Below are 16,855 nucleotides of genomic sequence, written 5' to 3'. Positions count from 1 at the left end.
GTATGCAGTATGAGTAGAGCATGGAGTTGTTCTTGCTCAGATCTGGAAAAACCCCTGGCCCTATGTAATAGGTATGAGTAAGTATGATGAAATCTGCATGAACTAAAGAGGACCTAACCAACAGCCTTACAACTGAGAAACAGGATACGTTGTGAAACAGAAAGAGAGATAGACAAAAAAGAATGAGGAAGAGTTGAAATAATGGGGGATACTGTTGAAGAAAGTAACGAGAAAGAGAGGGACCCTGGGAGAGGGAAAGAAGGAGAGCACTGGATGTTGAAGGATCCAGCCTATATAGAACAAGGTGTCTGCAACTTTCAGTTACCCCAGAAAACAAACTTTCCCCCCTCACTATTCTGGGTCAGGAAGCCTCAAGGGAGAGGTAAGGAACAGAGCAGTGCTGCCATTTCTCCTGCCCTACTCTCCTATACTGCATACTGCTGTCTGTCTGTATCACCCAGGCCCTGCTGCTCGCTCTGCTGAAGCCCTCACAGTGATCTGAAACTAGATACATTGCACTTCTGCTTTATTAGTGCAGTTACAGTTATACACAGACACAGTTGAAATACGTGTGGGAGTATAAATAGCCCACAGAGACTTTAGTTTATTTTTGAGTCTTTTGTTTGGGCATGCCTTTTGTATTTTTCCTTTTTGTACATATTTATGTTCTCATCATCATCTGAACAAATAATAATCCACTTGGACAACCAAGAGTTGAAGAGAGACAGTGCTGGTCCTGGACCACAGTAAGGTTGCCGTCTCCCTGAGCACATGTACTGTACATTCACGTGAACAGCACACTATTCTCATGCTTAAGTTCAAAGTCAGAATGCGCACTTTCAGTGTTTTTTGTTATTTTACTACTGTAATGTCAATGTCTCTCCCGAGCCCGTACGGGAGTTGTAGCGATGAGACAAGATAGTAGCTACTGAACAATTGGATACCACGAAATTGGGGAGAAAAAGGGGTAAAATAAAAAATGTAAAAAAATTACTGAAGATTTTGGGAACTTTGGTAAATTACAGTAGCTTTGCAACCCTAGCACAGGGTAATTAGAAGAAATCACACAAACTGACACATGCAAAGGATATCCGACCTTAGTCACTTTACTTGTCTGAGAAACCCCCATGGTTGGAAATAAATAACTCATCCAGTACAAAGTCCACTTACAGTAGTTCTGGCTAATAGCAGGGTTTCACATCAGGGAAACCACTCTCATTATAAAGCTGAGCTGTGGCTTGATATAAATAGGAATTTGACATGTTATGTAACTTAATGTTGAAGTCTCTTTTTTTGTCATTGATCTGATATAACTGATATATCCATGGTTAGCTAACTCCAGGCAATGGGCTTAGTGAGTTTGGCACAGGTCGACCAAGACACAGGATTAAAGAATAACATTTAGGAGAAGAGTGCACTTACATCCCAATTTCAGTTCCATTCTCATTTTATCAGTGCAAATAAAGCAAAACAATATTTGCCTATCAAAATCTATGTGTATTTACATGAACTAGTTGCTGTATGCAAGGCCATTTCAAAAAATACAGTACATGACAAAAATGCATAGCAAAGAAACACACTAAATGCAAAAAAAACAAGACATATCATTTAATCACAATGTTGTTTTTAACGTTCGTTTCAGGACTGAAGCCCAGCTGAGCATTCTTTGCAATGCAGTCTAAATACACACGTATAAAAAAGGTGCTATCTAGAACCTAAAAGGGTTCTTCGACTGTCCCCATAGGAGAACACTTTGAAGAACCCTTTTTGGTTCCAGGCAGAACCCTTTTGGTTCCATGTAGGACCCTTTCCACAGAGAGTTCTTCATGTAACCCAAGAGGGTTCTACTTGGAGCCCAAAAAGGTTAAACCTGGAACCAAAAAGGGTTCTCCTATAGGGACAGCCAAAGAACCCTTTTAGAACCCTTTTTTTTTCTAAGAGTGTAGGAGCTGATTAAGATTTTGTCTGAAGTGCATTACTGTGGCTTGGAAACAACATTTCAAAAGGAGGCAAATAATTAGTAGGATAAGCTTTTGTCATCATTGTGATGTCACCAGATTGACTTGAGATGCAGTATAACTTTAGCTAGCTAGGTAAAATTGGGGGGAGAGCACTGACATTTTTGCTAGCTAACATTAGCATTTCTAGCTATTTCTGAGGGACCATGTCCATGTTACATCAGCCCTGTGTTCCCTGGGCCCTGTGTTCCCTCGGCCCTGTGTTCCCTCGGCCCTATGCTCCATCAACCTATGTTCCCTGGGCCCTATGTTCCCTGGGCCCTATGTTCCCTGGGCCCTATGTTCCCTGGGCCCTATGCTCCATCAACCTATGTTCCCTGGGCCCTGTGTTCCCTCGGCCCTGTGTTCCCTGGGCCCTACGCTCCATCAACCTATGTTCCCTGGGCCCTATGTTCCCTGGGCCCTATGCTCCATCAACCTATGTTCCCTGGGCCCTATGCTCCATCAACCTATGTTCCCTGGGCCCTATGTTCCCTGGGCCCTATGCTCCATCAACCTATGTTCCCTGGGCCCTATGTTCCCTGGGCCCTATGTTCCCTGGGCCCTATGCTCCATCAACCTATGTTCCCTGGGCTCTATGTTCCCTGGGCCCTATGTTCCCTGGGCCCTATGCTCCATCAACCTATGTTCCCTGGGCCCTATGTTCCCTGGGCCCTATTCTCCATCAACCTATGTTCCCTGGGCCCTATGTTCCCTGGGCCCTATGCTCCATCAACCTATGTTCCCTGGGCCCTAGGTTCCCTGGGCCCTATGCTCCATCAACCTATGTTCCCACAGCCCTATGTTCCCTGGGACCTATATTCCCTGGGCCCTATGTTCCCTGGGCCCTATGCTCCATCAACCTATGTTCCCACAGCCCTATGTTCCCTGGGCCCTGTGTTCCCTGGGCCCTGTGTTCCCTCAGAAGAAGGGAGTGATTACAAATATTTGACATAGCTTATATTTTTCACATCCTTGATGTACACATACAGTGGCTTGCGAAAGTATTCACCCCCTTGGCATTTTTTCTATTTCGTTGCCCTACAACCTGGATTTTTTTTTTTAAATGGGGGAGGGGGGGTTGTATCATTTGATTTACACAACATGCCTACCACTTTGAAGATGCAAAATATTTTTTCTTGTGAAATAAACAAGAAATAACACAAACAATCTTGGCACATCTAGCCACTGGTGCACAACTGAGCAAAAGGAGAAGTACATTAGAGTGTCTAGTTTGAGAAACAGACTAATCACAAGTCCTCAACTGGCAGCTTCATTAAATAGCACCTGCAAAACACCAGTCTCAATGTCAACAGTGAAGAGGCGACTCCAGGATGCTGGCCTTCTAGGCAGAGTTCCTCTGTCCAGTGTCTGTGTTCTTTTGCCCATCTTAATATGTGATTTTATTGGCCAGTCTGCAATATGGATTTTTCTTTGCAACTCAACTAGTCGAAAGAAGGCCAGTTTTATTGCTTCTTTAATCAGGACAACAGTTTTCAGCTGTGCTAACATAATTGCAAAAGGGTTTTCTAATGATCAATTAGCCTTTAAATTGATAAACGTGGATTAGCTAACACAACGTGCCATTGGAACACAGGAGTGATGGTTGCCGATAATGGGTCTCTGTACGCCTATGTAGATTTTCCACAAAAAATCAGCCGTTTCTAGCTACAATAGTTATTTACAACATTAGTAAGGTCTACACTGTATTTCTGATCAATTTGATGTTATTTTAATGGACAAAAACTGTGCTTTTCTTTTTAAAAAACAAGGACATTTTTAAGTGACCCTAAACTTTTGAACAGTAGTGCATTTCAGTTACTTTTGAGTATTTAGTGTAATTTGTATTCCACTGGCCTTAACTACAAAGAAATGTATTTTGCAACAAGTTACACAATTTCAAAATACAAAATACTTTTCTACACCATTTTTTATAGCGACTCACACTTCTGTGGGCTCCTATCACCCCAAATGTACTGCATTTGTATCAGAAGTGTGATGGCACTATGGTGTGATAAAAATGTCTGCTAAATGACCAAAATGTTATGTGAAAATGAACACTTACAAAGCACACTGGGTATTTGATTAAAATACAAATGATTTGGACAATAAGCATTTATGCCAATTTTGATTGAAATTGGTTTAGTGGGTACTGAGGGAACATAGGGCTGAGGGAACACAGGGCCCAGGGAACATAGGGCTGAGGGAACATAGGGCTGAGGAAACATAGGGCTGAGGGAACATAGGGCCCAGGGAACATAGGGCTGAGGGAACACAGGGCCCAGGGAACATAGGGCTGAGGGAACATAGGGCTGAGGAAACATAGGGCTGAGGAAACATAGGGCTGAGGGAACACAGGGCCCAGGGAACACAGGGCCCAGGGAACACAGGGCCCAGGGAACATAGGGCTGAGGGAACATAGGGCTGAGGAAACATAGGGCTGAGGGAACACAGGGTCCAGGGAACATAGGGCTGAGGAAACATAGGGCTGGGGGAATATAGGTTGAGGGATCATAGGGCTGAGGAAACACAGGGCCCAGGGAACATAGGGCTGAGGGAACACAGGGCCCAGGGAACATAGGGCTGAGGGAACATAGGGCTGAGGAAACATAGGGCTGAGGGAACACAGGGTCCAGGGAACATAGGGCTGAGGGAACATAGGGCTGAGGGAACACAGGGCCCAGGGAACATAGGGCTGAGGAAACATAGGGCTGGGGGAATATAGGTTGAGGGATCATAGGGCTGAGGAAACACAGGGCCCAGGGAACATAGGGCTGAGGGAACACAGGGCCCAGGGAACATAGGGCTGAGGGAACATAGGGCTGAGGAAATATAGGGCCGAGGGAACACAGGGCCCAGGGAACATAGGGCTGAGGGAACATTGGGCTGAGGGAACATAGGGCTGAGGGAACACAGGGCCCAGGGAACATAGGGCTGAGGAAACATAGGGCTGGGGGAATATAGGGCTCTGGGAACATAGGTTGAGGGATCATAGGGCCCAGGGAACATAGGGCTGAGGGAACAAACTTTTTTAGCTCAAGGCAACATTGCCATCTCTCTAAAGTAAACTTGACAACATCATAATGATGGCAAAGTTGTTTTCTACTAATTATTTGTATACTTTAGCAATGTCATCGTATTTCCAGGCTTCTATAGCATACTTTTCATGAAACAGTCATTAGCCCTCGTTCAGAAAGACTGACCATTAACCAACCATCAGTCGGACATCAATATGCCGCGAGATCTATCAACGTTGGTTAGATCGGCAACAACCGAATGAGGTGCAATCCATGAATAGTGATCCTTTAAGCAGAACCTGTGCTTTAAAATGTCAGGCATTAAGGTACGTGAAGCTGGCTAAGTCGAGTGCAGGAAAGTGTTCTGATAAAATAAACAAATTGAGAATTCATTCAGTAAGTAGTGCCATATTGGTTTAGAAAGGCTGTCTTGCACTGTGAACATGACAGCACATATTGGGTCTAATGGGGGGTGAATGAACCCACCATCTCAAACCTTGGTGGATGACGTAATAATACATGGAGATCCACTCTTATTCTTCTGACATCACATTAAAACAACGGTCACGTTGGCATGTGGTCAACGTGTATTAATAACAGATTCAGCATTTTCATAACCTCTGGATGTGGGTTACACCCCAGTAGTACATGCAGTGTAATAACATTTACTCTTATTGTTCACTGAAAAAAAAACAGTTGTTTCAACTAATTATTATTAATTAAGTAACACAGCCTTTTTTTCTGTTTACTCAACTTTTGGTGTTATCTGAACAACAACAAAAATTGTTGGCCCAAACTTAGCTCCAACTTGTGAAAACTTAGGCAAAAATTCAGTCAATTTTAATGTAAATGATTTTTTTGGGCATCTTAAGTTAAAAAAAAGTGCTTTTAACATGCAATGTTTTTAACACGTTGACATGATTACCTACCATGCATGGTCATTTATACAGAAATTATTCATATAGTAGATGCTCTTATCCAGAGCAATTATGGTTAAGTGCCTTGCTTTAGGGCACATTGACAGATTTTTCAACTAGTAGGCTCGGTGATTTAAACCAGTGACCTTTCAGTTACTGGCCCAATGCCCTCAACTGCTAGGCTACCTGCCATCCCCACGTCCCCATTATTCAACATGTGCTCACCTGGGATTTGAACGCACAACCTTTTGGCTCATGGCATTCCAATCTTCCCGTGTCTGTTCTCAGTTAATCTGACTATTCTCTCATCATTGATTTGATTTACTTGTTTCATTTGATGGTTTTCTGTCTGGTTGTTTAATGTTGGTGGGGTATATTACTCTGTTTTAATGTTACTCCTTAATCCAGCGTTTCCCAAACTCGATCCTCTGGACCCCAAGGGGTGCACGTTTAGTTTTTTTCCTAACACTACACAGCTGATTCCAATTATCAAAGCTTGATGATTAGTTGATTACTTGAATCAGCTGTGTAGTGCCAGGGTGAAAGCCAAAACGTGCACCCCTTGGGGTCCCAAGGAGTGAGTTTAGGAAACACCGACTTAATCACTATGATAAATCAAATATTTTTTCTTGAGTGTACTTTTAATAGAGCTGAGATTTACTTTGAGGTGCAAAGTGTAGCAATGCAGGTGAAATCAGTCATTGACACAGACATGGTGGCTCAGCGTGCACTAACAGGTTGTGTCTTCAAATCACAGGTGAGGACATTTTCAATACTGCAAGGGCTCTCCAGAGGGTGGTGTGGTCTGCACAACGCATCACCGGGGGCAAACTACCTGCGCTCCATGACACCTACAGCACCCAATGTCACAGGAAGGCCAACAAGATCATCAAGGACATCAACCACCGAGCCACTGCCTGTTCACACCGCTATCATCCAGAAGGCGAAGTCAGTACAGGTGCAGCAAAGCTGGGACCGAGAGACTGAAAAACAGCTTATATCTCAAGGCCATCAGACTGTTAAACAGCAATCAGGAACTCAGAGAGGCTGCTGCCTACATTGAGACCCAATCACTGGACACTTTAATAAATGGATCACTAGTCACTTTAAACAAGGCCACTTTAATACTGTTTACATATCTTACATGACTCATATCACATGTATATACTGTATTTTATACCATCTACTGCACCTTGCCTATGCCACTCGGCCATCGCTTATTCATATACTTATGTGTACTTATATGTACATATTCTCATTCACCCCTTTAGATTTGTGTGTATTAGGTAGTTGTTGGGAATTGTTAGATTACTTGTTAGATATTACTGCACTGTTGGAACTAGAAGCACAAGCATTTCTCTACACTCGCATTAACATCTGCTAACCATGTGATCAATAAAGTGTTATTTTATTTGATATGAATTCCTGTATATATGAACATGCAAAATGTAATCAAGTTTGTGCCCCCCCAAAAATTGGGTTCAGGTAACACTCTGCCCGAAAAGTCTGTGGAAACGGTTATTTAATCATAACTAGTTGAAACAACTACATTGTTTTTACAGTGTTCTTAATTAAAATAAAATAAGATATCCCCCAAAAAATGTGAATGTAATTTTCATTCCATTTGTATACGTAATCCAGAGTGGTTAATGCCATGAAAAACTGGAGGGAGAGTCATAGGTAGCCTTGGTGGAATTTTCCAGAAGGGTACGTATCTGGGACAGCTTCTCTCTTGGCTCTAGGCATCACACCTGCTGTAGCAGCGGGATGGGGACGTTGGAAGATGACAAAGTAGGTGAGCGTGTCCCCTCCTTTAAGAACACCATGCCTTGTTCTCTCCTCTCCCAGTCCACACAGTAAGACACAACCGTCACAGCTGACTAAAGGCAAAATGAGCATCTTCCTCCTCTTCCCTTTTTGTTTTACATTCAGGCATTCTGAGGGATGGCTATGTGTCGTAGGAGAGTGGCAGCGAGGACTCCAGGGTAAGTCTGAAAGGTGAGTTATAGGGCGCGTTCCTCTGTCCAGGCGTTGCTGACGCCTGCCAGATCTTATAACGCCTGGATAGGTATTTTACGTATCAGTCAACCACATCATATGTTATAGTAATCTGTCAGTCGATGACACAGTCAATGACGTGGCACGCAATCATTGGTTGATACATGCAACGTCTGAGCAGTGGAACGCAACCACAGTCTTGACAAACCACCCAAGATGGCCACTGCTATAAAACTGTGGCTTCCTCCATGGCATTCACCCATCTGGATAGAGAAGAAAGTGCTGATTGTAATAACATTGTAATAACAATATGATTGTTGTGTTGATGCTGTTGTCAATGTGAGTCACACCTATGAGGTTACTGAATGAGGCCTGTAACTGGGGCCAGGAGTTCTACCTCACTAAGTAAAAGGATAAAGGCTATAACTTGGGCCCATAGTTTCTCCTGGTCAGATCATGTGGTCATAAAAGGTGCAGTGCAGAGCTCACCTCTCAGCAGTGTGGTTGTTCTCGGCCTTAAAGGTGTAGTACAGGGTCTTCTTGTGGTACAGCTCAAAGACGTTGGTTGTCTCCTCTCCACCTGGCCTGTCAGGCAGCTTCACTGTGAAGCCCAACAGAGGCAAACTCTCAGACGCCACCTTCTCCTGGAGACAGAGAGAGAGAACGAGAGAGACAGAGAGTAATACAGACAGAAAGAGACCAGCATAGTCTTCAGGGTGTAGTTTGTGGGGGTTTTGTGTAGGGGTGTAAGTAACGGCTTGCCAAATCCATGGTTCGGTACGTATTGCGGTTTTGGGGTCATGGTTTCGGTACAAAATTAAATGCCAACAGTTACTGTAGTTAATTGTTGTTTACTTAATTAAATACAAAGTGTTGTTATTCCTGATTCCATATATGATCATGAGTCATATAATGTCTGATGAGAGTACAATCAGGAACATCAACACTTTGTATTTTCTTCAATGAAAACACAAGATTACTCAACAACACACAAAAACAAAAAAAATATGCATGTGAAATCAATATGTAAACATGGCTCAGACATTGCATAGGCCTATGCTATAATGTTTTCTTACAAAGAGAAAAAGATTGGCACTTGTGTGACTCTCATAAAGGGGGCGTGTCTCTAGCACGGTAATTCTCATTTACCACTCTGGGGTAATGTGATGGGCTGTCACTGTTAAAACTTATTCAGGATTGGTGGGTCTCCTGCAGGACGGTTGAGCTAACGTAGGCTAATGAGATTAGCATGAGGTTGTAAGTAACAAGAACATTTCCCAGGACATAGACATTTCTGATATTGGCAGAAAGCTTAAATTCTTGTTAATCTAACTGCACTGTCAAATTTACAGTAGCTATTACAGTGAAATAATACCATGCTATTGTTTGTGCACAGTTTTGAACATGAAAAGTTATTAATACACAAATTAGGCACATTTGGGCAGTCTTGATACAACATTTTTAACAGAAATGCAATGTTTCATTGGATCAGTCTGAAACTTTGCACATACACTGCTGCCATCTAGTGGCCAAAATATAAATGTAACCTGGGCTGGAATAATACATAAAGGTCTTTCTCTTGCATTTCAAAGATGATGGTACAAAATAAAATACAATTTTTTTTCTTTCTCTTAGATCTTTTACCAGATCTAATGTGTTTTATTCTCCTACATTCCTTTCACATTTCCACAAAATTCAAAGTGTTTCCTTTCAAATTTTACCAAGAATATGCATTCCTTGCTTCAGGGCCTGAGGAACAGCCTGTTAGATTTGGGTATGTCATTTAAGCGAAAATTTAAAAAAAGGGGCCGATCCTTAACTTCATAAGAAGATTAAATTGGTGCGAGAGAGCTAATTTCGTAACGTGGCTCGAATACTTTCATGAGGCGCTGGACACTGGCGCAACGCCATTTCTCTGAACCCTACCCTTTTCCTAAAATACAAAATTGAATGTGTCAGCCAGACAGCTACTCACAAAGTATAGATTACCGATCGCTGTCCATGGTGCTGAAATTGCGACATGTCTATCTATGTAGCTGCCTATCGAATCGACGATAGGCTTTCTTTTGTGCCAGGGCATATAGCCTATAGCTTTGCTTCAGCTAATGGATAAATGTTTATTGCCACATTTTCTCATGTTAAGCCTAACATTTCACGAAGCTATACACGGTGTCGCAATGCTGACAGTTAGACTGCTGGCTGGCGATAACAATGTCATTACTTGTTCAGCAATTTAAGTTGGAAATTCAAATAATGCAGATTGCAAAATGTATTTTTGATGCATCAGCATACTAATAATCTACCAATCGTTAAAAAAAAATACATATACACCTGTCCTGTATAGGCTACCTAAACCTGCATGACATGAGTCCTCCTCATGCTTTCTCCCAGCTTGTGTAACATTATAGCTTCTGTCCCTCTCCTCGCCCCTACCTGGGCTCGAACCAGGGACCCTCTGCACACACTTGGGGTGGCAGGGTAGCCTAGTGGTTTGACCGTTGGACTAGCAGCCGAAAGGTTACAAGTTCAAATCCCCGAATTGATAAGGTACAAAACTGTCGTTCTGCCCCTGAACACTGTTCCTAGGCCGTCATTGAAAATAAGAATCTGTTCTTAACTGACTTGCCTAGTAAAATAAAGGTAAAATAAAAAATAAAAACATCAACAACGGACACCCACGAAGCATCAATTAACCATCACGCCACAAAAGCCGCGGCCCTTTCAGAGCAAGGGGAACAACTACTTCAAGGTCTCAGAGCGAGTGACGTCACCGATTGAAACGCTATTAGCGCGCACCACCACTAACTAGCTAGCCATTTCACATCGGTAACACTTGGAAAGAAAGTGGTTGTGAATAAAACCAGTCTATTAATGCCAAATAGTACAGTCAGTCCACCCTCAAAACACTAGCTTACTAGGGATAGTTTCATTATGCAGTGTATCCTATAGCTATACAGTATTTAACTGGTATTTATACACCTTTTATACAAAATACAAATAGCCTAACAATTCTCCTGAAGTATTCCTAGCTGCCTCTCTCTGTGTCTGTCTCTTTTCCTCTTTCTTTCTTGAAAAGAGAAAGTAGCTACAGTATGCTACTGCATTGCCTTGAATGTTCGTGTGCAAACCACGGCCTGTAGGCGTAGGTTGCAGCCCGACTATTTTCTATACTAAGTATTGACAACCCGGACAGTCTTTCCTGAGAAATGGTATATTAAATGTCCATTGTGCTGCACACAATTGAAACTATACCCTGAGATAAGGGACTGCTGATATTGCAACCACACAACTCAAACGCTGGTTCACCAGTATGAACGAAATTGTGATTTTTTTTTTGTTTGAGCCCTCAAGAACTGTTGCCCGCTAAAGATGATCATCTGTTTTCATCTGCCTACGTATGTCCCCAGAGCTTCTATTACAGTTAATCTCTTTCCGTAACATGCTGAGGCCGGCAATTAAGGAAAATGAGTGGCTCAGTTAAAGTGGGAGAACTACCTGAGAAGCATTATGACCAATGATAGGCGCATGGGCCCCTCAGGGGTGGGGGGCAGCCCCCGCCCCCCACCCCTCCCTTGCGTCTAGTGTGCTAGTAGTGCTGAAACCCCCTATTCTCAACCAAAGAGAATGGGCGCATATCTGCGGCTAAAAACATACCTATCTCTCTTGTAATTTCTTTGGCCTGGTTAGAATCAGTTGAGAGGGGCTGCTTGAATGCAGAGTGGAGAGAAAATCTTATGTTGATGGGTTTTTTGCGTTTCCGTCTGGATCCGGTGGTAGGAATACTGCATAAATGTGTCAACATCTTTCAGGTGTTGGTAGCTGCATAGGCTATTCTAGTTGAGCAGTGGCAACATCATCTCTCTGTTCATCGCTGTTGTAATTTACTGGGAGGCCAAAATGTTCCCAAACTGGAGATTTAAACGATGATGGATCCTCCTGGTTTATTAACCCCACCGCTCTCCATCGTACAGAACTAGTTCCCGGCCGCTCTCCATCGTACAGAACTAGTTCCCGGCCGCTCTCCATCGTACAGAACTAGTTCCCCACCGCTCTCCATCGTACAGAACTAGTTCCCGGCCGCTCTCCATCGTACAGAACTAGTTCCCGGCCGCTCTCCATCGTACAGAACTAGTTACCCACCGCTCTCCATCGTAGAGAACTAGTTCCCCACCGCTCTCCATCGTACAGAACTAGTTCCCGGCCGCTCTCCATCGTACAGAACTAGTTCCCCACCGCTCTCCATCGTACAGAACTAGTTCCCCACCGCTCCCATCGTACAGAACTAGTTCCCCACCGCTCTCCATCGTACAGAACTAGTTCCCCACCGCTCTCCATCGTACAGAACTAGTTCCCCACCGCTCTCCATCGTACAGAACTAGTTCCCCACCGCTCTCCATCGTACAGAACTAGTTCCCGGCCGCTCTCCATCGTACAGAACTAGTTCCCAGCCGCTCTCCATCGTACAGAACTAGTTCCCCACCGCTCTCCATCGTACAGAACTAGTTCCCGGCCGCTCTCCATCGTAGAGAACTAGTTCCCCACCGCTCTCCATCGTACAGAACTAGTTCCCCACCGCTCTCCATCGTACAGAACTAGTTCCCCACCGCTCTCCATCGTACAGAACTAGTTCCCCACCGCTCTCCATCGTACAGAACTAGTTCCCGGCCGCTCTCCATCGTACAGAACTAGTTCCCCACCGCTCTCCATCGTACAGAACTAGTTCCCGGCCGCTCTCCATCGTACAGAACTAGTTCCCCACCGCTCTCCATCGTACAGAACTAGTTCCCGGCCGCTCTCCATCGTACAGAACTAGTTCCCGGCCGCTCTCCATCGTACAGAACTAGTTCCCCACCGCTCTCCATCGTACAGAACTAGTTCCCGGCCGCTCTCCATCGTACAGAACTAGTTCCCGGCCGCTCTCCATCGTACAGAACTAGTTCCCCACCGCTCTCCATCGTACAGAACTAGTTCCCCACCGCTCTCCATCGTACAGAACTAGTTCCCGGCCGCTCTCCATCGTACAGAACTAGTTCCCGGCCGCTCTCCATCGTACAGAACTAGTTCCCCACCGCTCTCCATCGTACAGAACTAGTTCCCGGCCGCTCTCCATCGTACAGAACTAGTTCCCGGCCGCTCTCCATCGTACAGAACTAGTTCCCGGCCGCTCTCCATCGTACAGAACTAGTTCCCGGCCGCTCTCCATCGTACAGAACTAGTTCCCCACCGCTCTCCATCGTACAGAACTAGTTCCCCACCGCTCTCCATCGTACAGAACTAGTTCCCGGCCGCTCTCCATCGTACAGAACTAGTTCCCCACCGCTCTCCATCGTACAGAACTAGTTCCCGGCCGCTCTCCATCGTACAGAACTAGTTCCCGGCCGCTCTCCATCGTACAGAACTAGTTCCCAGCCGCTCTCCATCGTACAGAACTAGTTCCCCACCGCTCTCCATCGTACAGAACTAGTTCCCGGCCGCTCTCCATCGTACAGAACTAGTTCCCCACCGCTCTCCATCATACAGAACTAGTTCCCGCTCCATCGTACAGAACTAGTTCCCCGGCCGCTCTCCATCGTACAGAACTAGTTCCCCACCGCTCTCCATCGTACAGAACTAGTTCCCCACCGCTCTCCATCGTAGAGAACTAGTTCCCCACCGCTCTCCATCGTACAGAACTAGTTCCCGGCCGCTCTCCATCGTACAGAACTAGTTCCCCACCGCTCTCCATCGTACAGAACTAGTTCCCCCGCTCTCCATCGTACAGAACTCCCGGCCGCTCTCCATCGTACAGAACTAGTTCCCCACCGCTCTCCATCGTACAGAACTAGTTCCCGGCCGCTCTCCATCGTACAGAACTAGTTCCCGGCCGCTCTCCATCGTACAGAACTAGTTCCCGGCCGCTCTCCATCGTACAGAACTAGTTCCCCACCGCTCTCCATCGTACAGAACTAGTTCCCGGCCGCTCTCCATCGTACAGAACTAGTTCCCGGCCGCTCTCCATCGTACAGAACTAGTTCCCCACCGCTCTCCATCGTACAGAACTAGTTCCCGGCCGCTCTCCATCGTACAGAACTAGTTCCCGGCCGCTCTCCATCGTACAGAACTAGTTCCCCGCCGCTCTCCATCGTACAGAACTAGTTCCCCGCCGCTCTCCATCGTACAGAACTAGTTCCCGGCTACACCTCACAAAAGGATCGTTGGAAATGCGGCAATAAATATTAGAATTTTGATTACAAAGTGCGCATAGGCACTAATTATTTTTTCAGATCAGATTTACAGCAGTTTAGCCAAGGGTTTTATTTTTAAAATATATTGTTTTATGTATTCATTCGGGTTCACAGTGCGGACCAAACTGACGTCCCCATACCGAACAGTTCGTTACAAATACAATTACAGTTACACCCCTAGATTTGTGAATACATGTACCATAGTCCCCTAGTTTTGTGAATACATGTACCATAGTCCCCTAGTTTTGTGAATACATGTACCATAGTCCCCTAGTTTTGTGAATACATGTACCATAGTCCCCTAGTTTTGTGAATACATGTACCATAGTCCCCTAGTTTTGTGAATACATGTACCATAGTCCCCTAGTTTTGTGAATACATGTACCATAGTCCCCTAGTTTTGTGAATAGATGTACCATAGTCCCCTAGTTTTGTGAATACATGTACCATAGTCCCCTAGTTTTGTGAATACTTGTACCATAGTCCCCTAGTTTTGTGGGCATTCAGAAACTAAGAAAGTGGAGCTATACTAGAGAAACTCAATGCTCTTTCTCCATCTGAGTTGGGTATGTGTAAGTTACAGATTTACAGGGAGAGGTGTTGTAGGGGTGAGGTGTGTGTGAGGGTTCAGGTTTAAGGGGAGCGTGTGTTCCCCCTCACCTCGCGGGCCTGGTAGGTGTAAAGCACCTTGTCTTTGAGTTGGAACCACAGCCTCTTCCAGTTCCTCTTGCTCCTCTTACTGCGCTGTAGAGTACCACTCATAGAGCCCTCCTCTGACACACTCGCCTGGAGACAACACAGGAACAGCCATTAGTTACATACATAACAGTGCACAAAGAAAAGTATACTGCCACTTACTCAGTACAAACAAGGTGCATGAATTGAAGGCAAAAATTATTGATATTTTTGCTGAATTTTCTATAATAATTTTCTACAATGATCGATTCTTACAATTATCTTATAATTCTAACATCGTAATTTGGGTCCAATAATAAAGGAGTACTTTTCAAATGGATAACAGTACAGGACTGAGTAATGTAGCTACAGCAGGATGTGGACAATTGCTTTCGCAATGTCAATGTCAACCTCAACCAATTCCCTGCTCATTTGGTAGAATAGGAGTGGTGTGTGTGTGTGTGGATACCTGGCTCAGAGATGCGGTACCCTTGCGGTGTCTCCACAGGCTGGGAGGGTGAATGTTCTGGAAGACGGCAGAGAGTGGGCGGCTGGAGCGACGGTTAGAACGAGGACTGTCAGTACCACTCGCCCCAGACACATCTCCTCCTATGGCGGCAGAGATCACCTTAATACTGGACTCACACACATTCAATGTGCTCCAGTAGTCAAGGGGGGCATGTACAGTATAGTACAGTACAGGGCAGTACAGTATAGTACAGTACAGTGCAGTGCAGTGCAGTGCAGTGCAGTGCAGTGCAGTGCAGTGCAGTGCAGTATAGTACAGTATTGTACAGTATGGTACAGTACAGTATAGTACAATACAATATGGTATAGTACAACACATTATAGTATAGTACAGTACAGTTTAGTACAGTACAGTTTAGTACAATACAAAACAGTAAAAGGCAGGAGGCGTAGTGTACCTCTCTTCTTGAGCTCGCTGTAACAGTGGTCACACACTTTGGCCATGTGGTCCTTCAGGTACTTCAGAGGGTATCTGTTCCTGGAGCAGCTCCGACACACAATCTGAGTAGAGCAAGACCAAGACCAGGACACGTCAGAACACTAAACACACACAGGTCAGACCATAGACTACCATACACTCCAGCCACATCATACTGCACAAAACTATGCTTCTAGGTAACATAGCCATTCCTTTGAAACATTTGAATTCCATGTGTGTCTGTGAGAGAGACTCACCCTCCCGCAGGCGTGGCAGTGGTGTCTGCGCAGTGTGAGGCTGAAGTCTGAGGTGCAGTTCATACACATCATCACATGGGATACAGGCACCAGAGTAGGAGCCTTCTCCCCCAGGGACAGCCACAGACGCTCTCTGGCCTGGGAAAGAGAAAGGACAATATAGTTTCAACATGCGGCTACCACACTAGACTTCACAGTCACACTGAGGAGACAGGCTGCAATGTAGCCTACAGACACCTGCAATGCTATGTAACTTTAGAAAATGTATGACTATTGGTTTGCTATTGTCATTGAGTGGGGAGCATAACCATGTTATTGCTAAAATTGCTAACATGACTTTTATGTAGGCACCGTCTCCCAGTCAAAGTCCTCCTCACCTCTCCAGAGCAGCTGCTGAAAGTTCCAGGTCCTCTGGCGTGATCAGACACTGTCCGACTCAGAGTGTGGAACCAGTCCTCTCTCTCACTACAGGAGCTGCACAGGGACACACAGAGCACAGGTCATTAAGCCCTCTTACTGTACTCATTCTCATTTACCAGTAATGTCCCACGGGGCACAGACGTCAATTCAACATCTATTCTACAGTACGTTGATTCAACGTAATGTTACTGAAATGATGTGGAAACTTTGATTCAACCAGTGTGTGTCCAGTGGGGTGTTTGACTATGTTACTTTTAGAGGTATAAATGGCCCGGGAGTGGTCTACATACGTGGTCAGGAAAATAACACTGACACTTCTTGTAAAACAGCCTAGAAGCCTGGCACAAGAGGCATCACTATAGTTAATTCACTGTTGAGACGGTAAAATTGGTGACCACGAGAAC

At 44.9% G+C, this 16,855-nt stretch overlaps 1 protein-coding gene across 50 annotated transcripts in view; it reads right to left on the bottom strand.

Annotated features, from left to right (window-relative positions):
* Positions 1-1,081: 1,081 nt before the first annotated feature.
* LOC118388583 (FYVE, RhoGEF and PH domain-containing protein 5) overlaps positions 1,082-16,855 on the bottom strand; it is a 74,671-nt gene continuing 58,897 nt past the window's right edge. For 2 of the 50 annotated variants that reach the window (XM_035777794.2, XM_035777795.2), the window contains exons 15-21: positions 16,409-16,505; positions 16,032-16,169; positions 15,755-15,857; positions 15,298-15,437; positions 14,814-14,939; positions 8,419-8,573; positions 1,082-8,192 (exon numbers count right to left, since the gene is read on the bottom strand). In XM_035777794.2, coding sequence (XP_035633687.1) covers positions 8,156-8,192; positions 8,419-8,573; positions 14,814-14,939; positions 15,298-15,437; positions 15,755-15,857; positions 16,032-16,169; positions 16,409-16,505 — 796 coding nt within the window. In that variant the 3' untranslated portion in view covers positions 1,082-8,155. The remainder of the gene's footprint in view (positions 8,193-8,418; positions 8,574-14,813; positions 14,940-15,297; positions 15,438-15,754; positions 15,858-16,031; positions 16,170-16,408; positions 16,506-16,855) is intronic. The other 48 variants (XR_008144561.1, XR_008144566.1, XR_008144571.1 and 45 more) reach the window with 48 other exon arrangements.

This window comes from Oncorhynchus keta, chromosome 10, assembly GCF_023373465.1.
Source record: "Oncorhynchus keta strain PuntledgeMale-10-30-2019 chromosome 10, Oket_V2, whole genome shotgun sequence".
Classification (NCBI taxonomy): Eukaryota; Metazoa; Chordata; class Actinopteri; order Salmoniformes; family Salmonidae; genus Oncorhynchus; species Oncorhynchus keta.
This window is presented reverse-complemented; position numbering and strand designations above follow the sequence as displayed.